This window comes from Lepisma saccharinum, chromosome 14, assembly GCF_977018435.1.
Source record: "Lepisma saccharinum chromosome 14, izLepSacc3.1, whole genome shotgun sequence".
In the NCBI taxonomy this organism is placed as follows: Eukaryota; Metazoa; Arthropoda; class Insecta; order Zygentoma; family Lepismatidae; genus Lepisma; species Lepisma saccharinum.
The window spans coordinates 70544085-70554014 of NC_139242.1; the positions used below are offsets into that span (position 1 = coordinate 70544085).

Genomic DNA, 9930 nt, shown 5'->3' on the forward strand with positions numbered 1-9930 from the left:
GTCCGGCGAACGCGGTGGCCATCATATGGGACCGTCTCTACCGATCCATCTGTCTGGAAAGGTGTCATGCAAGAACTGGTGAACAATTAACTCCCAGTGTGGTAGTGCACCATCTTGTTGAAACACTACCCATTGTTGAAATTCCTGTAACTGAGGTGCAACGTAAAAAAATCATAATCAGGGAAAGACTTTATGCTCACCCTGTAAATCCAACTCTGGTCAGCTCTCATGAAGACTTAGTGCAGATGGACATACAACAAAATGATGATATATCTGATATTGAAGTATAAAGAGCTACAAACTTTGTCGCCACACATAATTGTTTGTTGGGCTGTACATGGTTGCTGTTGTCCGGCTTTCTATTCATTTTCATCTCGTATACCTTTCAAGTAGCTCCATACTTGACTTCATTGTGTTGAACCAACACCAAAATTTTGAAATACCCATCATGGATTAAACTTGAGGTACCTGTGTTCAATTCACTGGGAAGGTAGTTCATATGCCACTTTAAATCTTGATTTGCGTACCTGAGCGTGAAATGGGCTTAAAACGTTTAGCTCCCCTATGTGTTACACATTTGTCCATGCGGTAACATTGACCCTAGTTATCCTGAACACTTTTCACTTGAATTAAAAGTACCATATCTGCACATCCTCTCACTCCAACCCCCTCCCCAAGATTTTTTCCCCTGAATATTTTGAAGTTTTAACTTATTATCAATCATTTTATGGCTTACAGGTCTTAACTTAAAATATTGGCGAACACGGAGTTTGGATAAAGAAAAATGCACTTTACCATCAATGTATTGTTATTGTATAGAGTTTTGATGAATTAAAATACATTTACCTTCTATATATTTTGTATTTTATCATGGTATGGTATCTTTCAAAAGGAGTCTGGGATTTTTTTTTGAACAAGTTTTGTTTGATTTTTTGATTTGCTTTATTTGACTTCGCTTTTTGTGCCACTTTTGGCTAACTTGCGAAGATGGAAATGAGTGATGACATGATGAAATTGATGAATGGACACTCACAAACATCCACGCCCAGACCAGGACTCGAACCCGGGACCCCTAGCATCGTAGCACGATGTGCTAACCACTCCGCCACGGGGGACGACAACAAGTTCTTGTAAAACAGAGTTTGTCTCCATTGGCCAAGCACATTTCTATTACTACAAACAACATAGTCCATAATTTTTTACAACAATTGGCTCAAAGGAACAACAGGAAAAAAAATACTTATTTACGCAGCTTGGATGATATCCAACGCTGTCAAATGTGATTTTAGTTTCACGGGGTGCTGATAGAGTGCGCCGAGGTTGAACTCAATCTGAGAAACGAGATTTAGAGACAATGACTGCAATGTTGGACTAGGTCCACCTTACAAGAGGAAGAGCAAAATATCAATGTTGGACCAGGTTCAACTTGCAAAAGAGTTAATCTTACATTAAAGATTATGAATAGATATACAGTGGAACCCCAATATTACATTTCGAGATTTTTACATTTTCTCGCATCAATCTTGATTATCCCAATATTGCTAAATGTTATAAAATTTCCCCAGTTTTACATTTTCCTGCATTTTACGTTTTTCAGATCTGTCTCTTGAAAAACATAAAATCAGGTTTCACTGTGTGTCATTAATTTTCATTAATGTTCCTGGGGATTGAACCCTGGACCCCTTGATTACAAGGCAGCAGTGTTACAGCTATGCCATCGGAGAGGTATACCAGGTGTGCTGGTTAATAATTCTTAATTTCGTCGCTGGATGGCGCTGAAAGCAAGGGTTGGTGCACAGTCAAAAGAAAAATGCGAGTGAAAGTCACCGTATCCTTGTGCAAACATACGGTGACAATGTCCTAATGCAAGACGCGTGTGTGTGTTGGTTTCTATGATTCAAAAGTGGTGATTTCGACTTGAAAGACAAAGATCGCCTGGGCCAGCCAAAAAAAATTCCAAGATGCTGAATTGCAAGCACTGTTGGATGAAGACGATAAGCAAACGCAACAACAACTGGCAGAGAAGTTAAATGTTGGTCGCCAAACCATATCTGATCGTCTTCATGCCATGGGAAAGATCCAGAGACAGGCAAATGGGTCCCACATCATCTGAACGACAGACAAATGGAAAAGCAAAAAACGGTGTGTGAAGTGTTGCTTTCTCGGCATGAAAGAAAGTCTTTCTTGCCTCGGATAGTAACTGGGGATGAAAAATGGATCTACTTCCAGAACCCAAAATGCAAAAAGTCATGGGTTGACCCAGGACAACCTTCAACATCGACCGCAAAACCGAATAGCTTCGAAAGGAAGACAATGCTGTGCATTTGGTGGGATCAGAAGGGTGTGGTGTACCATGAGCATATGAAACCAGGTGAAACAGTGAATGCCGTTCGCTACCGTCAAGAACGCATCAATTTGAACCATGCATTGATCGAAAAGTGCCCAGATTGGGTGACAAGACACGGAAAAGTGATTTTGCAGCACGACAATGCCTCATCACACACAGCGAAAGGCGTCGGAGACACTATTTCTACACTTGGCTGAAAATTCTTGCCCCACCTGCCATACTCACCAGACTTAGCCCCTTCGGACTACCACTTGTTTTCATCAATGTCTCACTCCCTTTCCCAACAACACTTCAACAATTACGAAGATGTCGAACAATGGCTTGCTGACTGGATCACCTCATAATGTGAACGATTTTTCTGGAAGGGCATCCACAATTTGACGAACAGATGGGCACAATGTATAGCTAGCGATGGTGCATACTTTGAATAAAGCATTTGTTACCTTTCGGATCAATTAAGAATTATTAACTGGCACACCTGGTAGCAGAATAAGAGAAACCAATATTCTCAAGTATTATCTTACCCTCTCTTGAATAGTCATCTCAGCTGCCATTTTTGACAGAGGATCCATTTCTTCTTTAGCAAACTGGCTCAGTGGGTCGGTCCCTTCCAGGGCAGAGGTGAGGGGATCCAGGGGCACTGAACCACCTCGGCGAGGAGTTGTTGGTGTGGAGGAACCTGTGCTGCTGGCTGTGCTTCCACCTAGATTTTTCCTGGTCACTCGACTCTCCGTCATCTAACAGGAGGAAAGGAATGTGAAGATCACATAAAATATTTAAGTCCCACAAATTAGAAATTTGCCAGACCAAAAAGAGAAAAAAATTACAATCTACACAGAATGTTTGTATTTTATTTTTTTGATTAATTTAACAGATTACCATAAGTTATTTCTGCAGCCCCATTTTAGATGTGGCAACTTCTCATTATTCACGATGTTTGATGATACTGTTACCATTATATCTTACAAATGCTTTGTAACACATTCACAGCCACTGTGTGGATATGGGTGTGTTCACAGAAGGTGATTTCTCCCATGAAAAGCACAGTTCATGTATTTTTGTTATTTGATGTCACTTTTCGTCACTTTTTGCAAATGGTGATGATTAGATGAATTTGATGAGGACAATAATAAAGAACACACATTCTGAGGGTGGAATTTAAACCTGGGAACTTTGTTGTACTAATTGCATAGGATGGGATTCTATGTGATCTCTTGATGTTATTATTTATGGGTAAAGAATTTCTTGATGATGTCTTTCTTCTAATAACTCTAGTATGTGGTAGGTGTATTAATTGGAAAAAAAAAAACAAGTTCCAAAAATAACACAAATACAATATTGATCCATGTTAACTATGAAGAAACAATGCCATCCCTTTAATATCTAGCCCTGTGGAAATTATTGCACTTTAAATTTGGGAAAAGGTTAACCATGCAATTAACAGTTCATGCTGTGAACAGAGGAAAAGAAAACAGTGTGACTGATTGATTTGGTTGGTTGATTTAGTGTTTTAAGTCCACTTTATGCACAGTAAGGCTAACTGGGACTGGACCTACAGCTTAAAGTGGAATCCGAACCACTATGTGCCTCCACCGGGTATCGAACCTGGGACCCCTTGATTACAAGGTGACGACGCTACCCACTGCGCCATCGGGGAGGCCAGTGTGGCTGATTGAGAAATAACTGCTATACAACACAGTTTATTACATTCCTGTAAGTTTCTGTACAACTAGTAAAAAGTCATAAGTCGGGGTAGACAAAACTAGAGATAATTCAGGTGCCAGCCCCTTTTCGCAGGAGACAGCTTCTTTCTTATTTTGTGCAAATATGCACCAAGAAATGCATGAATCAACCTAAAATAAGCTATGAAATGTGATCTGAAAACATTTACTATATTAATTAATAGAAGATTGAATTAAAAGTTTAATTCTTGCGCCGGAGTGGCCTTCCAAAAGTATATTCAACTGGTAACAGGATGAATAACTGTGCAATACACTCTAATATATGACCGAATCTACCATATTGCTGCTGATTTTAAAATTTGCAGATAATTTTCAGGCACCATAGCGACCAGGCACCCTGTACTTTTCTGTACACCCTGTTCATAAAGAGTAACTTCATAAAGAGTAATTACTCACAGTTACAACGAACGGCTTCAGTGGATGATCTGAAACCTCTTCCCTCGGAGGCTGTTTAAGCTTTTCTTGTGAGAAGTCCCTCACCCTGCTACACCTGGAAACAATGCAAGGCAACATCTAAAATCTAAATTCATACTATATATACAGGGTGTATATAAACATGTGTCAGAAACTTTAGGGATTTATTCGTGACATCAAAACATAACAAAAAGTTCATATGAACATGGGTCCGCAAATCCTTCGTTAGGGAGGTATGAAAGGAATTCCCTGTAGTGACACCTGGTTGTGTAATGTACCTCAAATGTTCATTTGTACTCACTTTCTTGTGTACAGTTGGGCATGGTATTTGTTTTTTTTGTGTCTGATTGTCGTTTGTTCTGTTTTACTGTGACTTCCATCACAACACATCACAACGATGTATTCAGTGTCTGAAATGACTGATATGCACTACATGTACAGCCTAGCAGATGGGAATGCGAACGCAGCACGTCAACGTTATGCGGAACGTTAACCTGGGAGGCAGTTACCTTGTGCAAGAACGTTTGTACGACTAACCAACGCTTGCGAGAGACAAGCACATTTGAGAAGAGAGTTGCAGATGGTGGGAGACCACGTGATGTACAAACGCCTGAGCTTGAAGAACGGGTTCTTCGGACTGTGGATGAAACTCCATCAACCAGTACAAGGAGAATTGCGAGAAGGGAAGGCGTTAATCACATGACGATCTGGAACATTCTGCATGAAAATCGTCTGTACCCGTATCACCTTCAACGGGTGCAAGGATTAAATGAGGCACACTTTCAGCCACGAATAAATTTCTGTCAATGCATGTTAGGGCAGTGTACCGTGTTTCTGCAGTTCTTAGCATGTACCTTATTCACTGATGAGGCTGGCTTTTCACGTGATGGGATCTTAAATTATCATAACAATGACATCTGGGCTTATGAAAACCCTCATGCAGTGCGACAAGACAAACATCAACAGAGGTTCAGCCTCAACGTGTGGGGTGCAATCATTCATGATCATCTCATTGGCCCCTACTTCTTTCTCAGACATGAGTTGCTGCATTTACTTGATGATGTACCTCTAGACGTCATCCAACGAATGTGGATTATGCACGATGGTGCTCCACCGCATTTTACACGGATAGTTCGCCAGTATCTCGATAACAAGTTTCCCTAACAGATGGATTGGTCGCGAGGGATCCATTGCATGGCCTTCCCGATCGCCAGATTTAAACCCAATGGATTTTTTCCTTTGGGGACATTTAAAATCCTTGGTGTATTCAACTCCCGTACCCAATGTCGATGTTCTGAGGGAGCGTATCCAACATGGATTTGACCAAATACGGAACACAGCAGGAGTTTTCCACAACGTCCGGCGAAATATGGAACGCAGGCTCAGGGGATGCATGGAAGCAGGGGGTGGTCACTTCGAGCAATTTTTGTAAATGGCAATGTGTTTGGTAAATGTATCATTTTTGTGCCATGAATATTAAATCCTTTCATACATGTAAATGTGTTTGGTCAATGTCTCATTATTATTTCCTTTCATACCTCCCTAACGAAGGATTTTCGGACCCATGTTCATATGAACTTTTTGTTATGTTTTGATGTCAAGATTAAATCCCTAAAGTTTCTGACACATGTTTGTATACACCCTGTATATATATATACATACATAAATACACACACACATACGTGAATTTCCATTGTGCACACCAAATGTTTACTGCATCTGTACTCACATTAGGTAGCAGGTAGCAACATGCTTGTTTACCTGGGATATACCATATGCCAGTTGCCACATGTTTGTTACAAGTACTGCTGCCAGAAAGAATGAATGACTTACACCTTTTCTGATTAGAGAAATAGAGAAACTATGCCTGGTTTATTTATGTATTTATTAATACATAATATCCTGCTGCAAGGTTGTCTTTCGGAGTATGTCCTCAAGGCGACATCTTCAGCCCTGCTTTAGCCAGTCAACATTCAATTGAGAAACAGTGTAGCACACACACACACAATCATTCAGACAAACAGTTGCACATGTGTGGCACTGGAACAGATAGCACTTTTTTTTATTTGACTACATGGTCGGAAACCAGCTATGTTTTGAGATCCAATCTCGGTACCCCAATTTTAGTGTATTTTATACGAATGAGTCCAAGTCAGTTGAATCAGTTGGCTCTGAAAGTTAGTTACGCATTATATCCTGCATGTTCGAATACACGCAGAACCCTATGCAGTTCTCTTTGTCGCCATTCATGCTTTCCACATAGTTCTTACACGTAGTGACTCGATCAGTATGCTCCAGGCATCCTATAGTGCAATGCATTCTTCAGTGGTTCATGGTCTTGTCTGCCTGAACTGAAGTCCACTTTCATTGGCACCCTAGTCAGTGGGCATAAAAGGAAATGAAGCAGCCGATGCTGCTGCCATGTCTGCCAATGTAGATGGCGATGTTCTCAGCCACCTTTTGCCACCAACGGACCTACAGAATCTGTTTCGTTGTTCTTTGTTTGACATGAGGCAGGAAGAGTGGAACATTGGTGCATGGTGTTTCTTGTACCGTTCCCTCCATCGAGAAGAGGTAATTTTAACTCACCTTCAAATTAGACACAGCCATCTCAATCACGGTCATTTGCTGCATGGGCTACACATTCCAATGTGTCATGTATGCAATGTTCTTTTAAGTGTTACGCATATTCTTGTCGAATGTGATGATTTTACGGTACTTGTTTACTATCCTTCGGACACATTTATTTATTTTTACAGAAGAAACTACTTACCGTAATAAGTTCCTGTAGCATTGTCGAACATCGGGAAAGTGTTTTGTGTGATGTGGGAATGTTTCATAGCTGAAATTCATGTTGTTCGTTGAAAATTAATTCTCCAACGGAGAATAGCTAGCCCCACGAACCATTGGCGCGTGGATAGGTTAGTTCTGTTAGGTTAGGAAACATAGTTAAAATTTTGTGTCATGTTAGTATCAGGATCTAGAAATTGGAAATAATTGCGAACCATTGGCGCTAGCCCCACGAACCATTGGCACGTGGTTAGGTTAGTTCTGTTAGGTTAGGAAACATAGTTCAAATTTAATCAAAACAACGTTGATACACCTTCAGGAATGTTCGGCGAAGCAGATACGTAAGTACGAATGTCAAAAATTGACGAAACGAAAAAATTAGAGGTGTCCGAAGGATAGTAAATTTTTACTGATTTTACTTTCCACAGACTCAGACAGTTCGAAACTTTCCAACAATTTGCCATTCTGAGAGATGATGACAGCGTTTTAACAAATGTTTTTAGCTGTAAGAGAAGAGCGGGCCATTTACAGTTCCTTAGGAAGTTTCTAGACTATCCTTGCCTTTGTTGAAGTGCTGTGTTTGTCCTGAGCAACTCCTTTTACAACTTGCACTATTAACCTTTTTTTAAGTTTTTTTTTACATCTCTTTGTTTAACTTTCAGTTAAGGGTTTTGAATAAGGGGATTTTTCCTTGTATACTTAGAAGAATTCAAAATAGCCATGTGGTGAAGCACCCCAAAATTTACATCAATCAAACTGTCAACCCAAGCTAACTCTGACATGGTGGCACCTTGGCCACTGCAAAATATTTCTTCCATTAATTTTCTTTGCTAATATCATTTCAGTTTGGGTGGCATTTTCTTCTCTTATTCACACCATCACTGCAGATCTGCTGAGACTACTAGACCAAGTGAAGCCTCCGCCACCACAAAATAATCCTCCCAGGTATTACCACTCACACTAACTGCTTTCCCCAAACACAGTAGATGGAGACTGAATGAGTCTGAAATGGTGGTACATAAAAACAGGCACAGTTGTTACAAGTTCTAAAAATCCAAGTCACTGAATGTTTCTAATGCACTACCTTGTTTTCCTCAACTAAAAGTAAGTACAATATTACATGAGGAATAAAAAGAGAGAACACTGTAATATGGAAGTTGGTTAAAATTGGAAAACATTAAACAAATACTTTTTAAATGCCATAACTTAATAAACACAAAGGTAAAGTTCCCCGTGCATATAGCACCATGCCATGAAGGCACATTTAGGAGATGTAGGGGTAGCGCACCACACATTCTCGATCTCTGCCATTTTGGAGGTGATGTGATCAGCACCAAGCTCCGACCTTTATCCTCCAGGATTGCCCCCAGGTACCCATTGATTTGAGGCGTGGTGAACCCCAGTTCTATGTGTGGGCACGGCCGGAAAAATTCCGACCTTAGATTACCCACCCCGGGAATTCCTGATCTCCAAAGTAACTACCATATTTCAAACACAAAAAAATCCTATCTAATCTTTCTTTATCCTCTCTTGGGATTTTTTCTGCTTTCATGCTTTTCATTTATGAAAACAACAGGACAAGACATTTTGTTTATTATTAATTTATCTTTGCTTTCTTCAGCTTCTTTTTCTTTTACCATTATGCACGGTAGCTGACGGATAGCCCCACGAACCATTTCCATAGGGATAGGCAAGCATAGTAAAAAAAAACGAGTTTGAAACACTGACAGTGGGTTACGTCATCGAATGTGCGGAGCATGCAGTTCACGTAGCGAAAGCAATGGCAATTGTGCGTCGGTGAGTAATTTTTTTGAAAAATGCATGATTCCCCGGTCAAATAGATTCCACGATGAAAGAAAATACCTCGACGAACGTTGGAAAGCATGCAGAAACTCATTTCCGTAAGTAGTTTCTTCTGTAAAAATGAAATGTGTTTCCGATATACAGAACTGTTACCGTAGTTTCTTCTGTAAAAATGAAGAAACTCGTTCGGCGGAGATCGCACTGTTACCCTACAAAGACAATGTCTGATTAAATCTATCACCATACTATTTATGCGACCTTGGTTTATAGAAAACTCTTTGACATAGCGCCTTGCACTATGGATTTGAAAAGGAATTACTCACCACTCGCAGGCGGACATCTTATTCGTGTATCCTAAAGATTGAAACCTAAAGCCTTAGTGATTTCGAAACTAATGACTCTGACTTCCAGCACATAACCCTTCTATTGAATTTCTTTTTTTCTTTCCGCGTCTCTCCAAAGTTCACCAAACACATAATAAACATACTCTTGGTCAACTTAACTTCATTGTCGATCTGTGTGGGCGGGTCTTGTGATTAACCCCACACCGCACAAGTGTCAGTAGTATGTGAGAAGTATGGTATACATTTCCTTATCTATGAAATATTTTATTCAATTTAAGCTATCTTATTGAGATTATGCACATATTAGCAACTTTCAATCTTCTACATAATGGAATTATTATGTTATTGTTATCCATTGATAATAACATGATGCTGGACATTTATTCATATTTGGAATAATATTTAAGCAAATTGTCCGTGGGCATGTTTATTTTCTTTGTTTAACGCAATGCGGCCTTGAAGAATAGAAAAATACGCCGAAGATGCTTCG

The 9930-nt window shown here is 39.9% G+C and overlaps 1 protein-coding gene across 1 annotated transcript in view; it reads right to left on the reverse strand.

The window, feature by feature from the left end:
- The window catches only part of LOC145999007 (VPS35 endosomal protein-sorting factor-like), a 44377-nt gene extending 34773 nt beyond the window's left edge, over positions 1-9604 (reverse strand). The window contains exons 1-3 of the mRNA XM_083135875.1: positions 9420-9604; positions 4486-4579; positions 2872-3084 (exon numbers count right to left, since the gene is read on the reverse strand). Coding sequence (XP_082992001.1) covers positions 2872-3084; positions 4486-4579; positions 9420-9436 — 324 coding nt within the window. The 5' untranslated portion in view covers positions 9437-9604. The remainder of the gene's footprint in view (positions 1-2871; positions 3085-4485; positions 4580-9419) is intronic.
- Between the last annotated feature and the right edge of the window lie 326 nt (positions 9605-9930).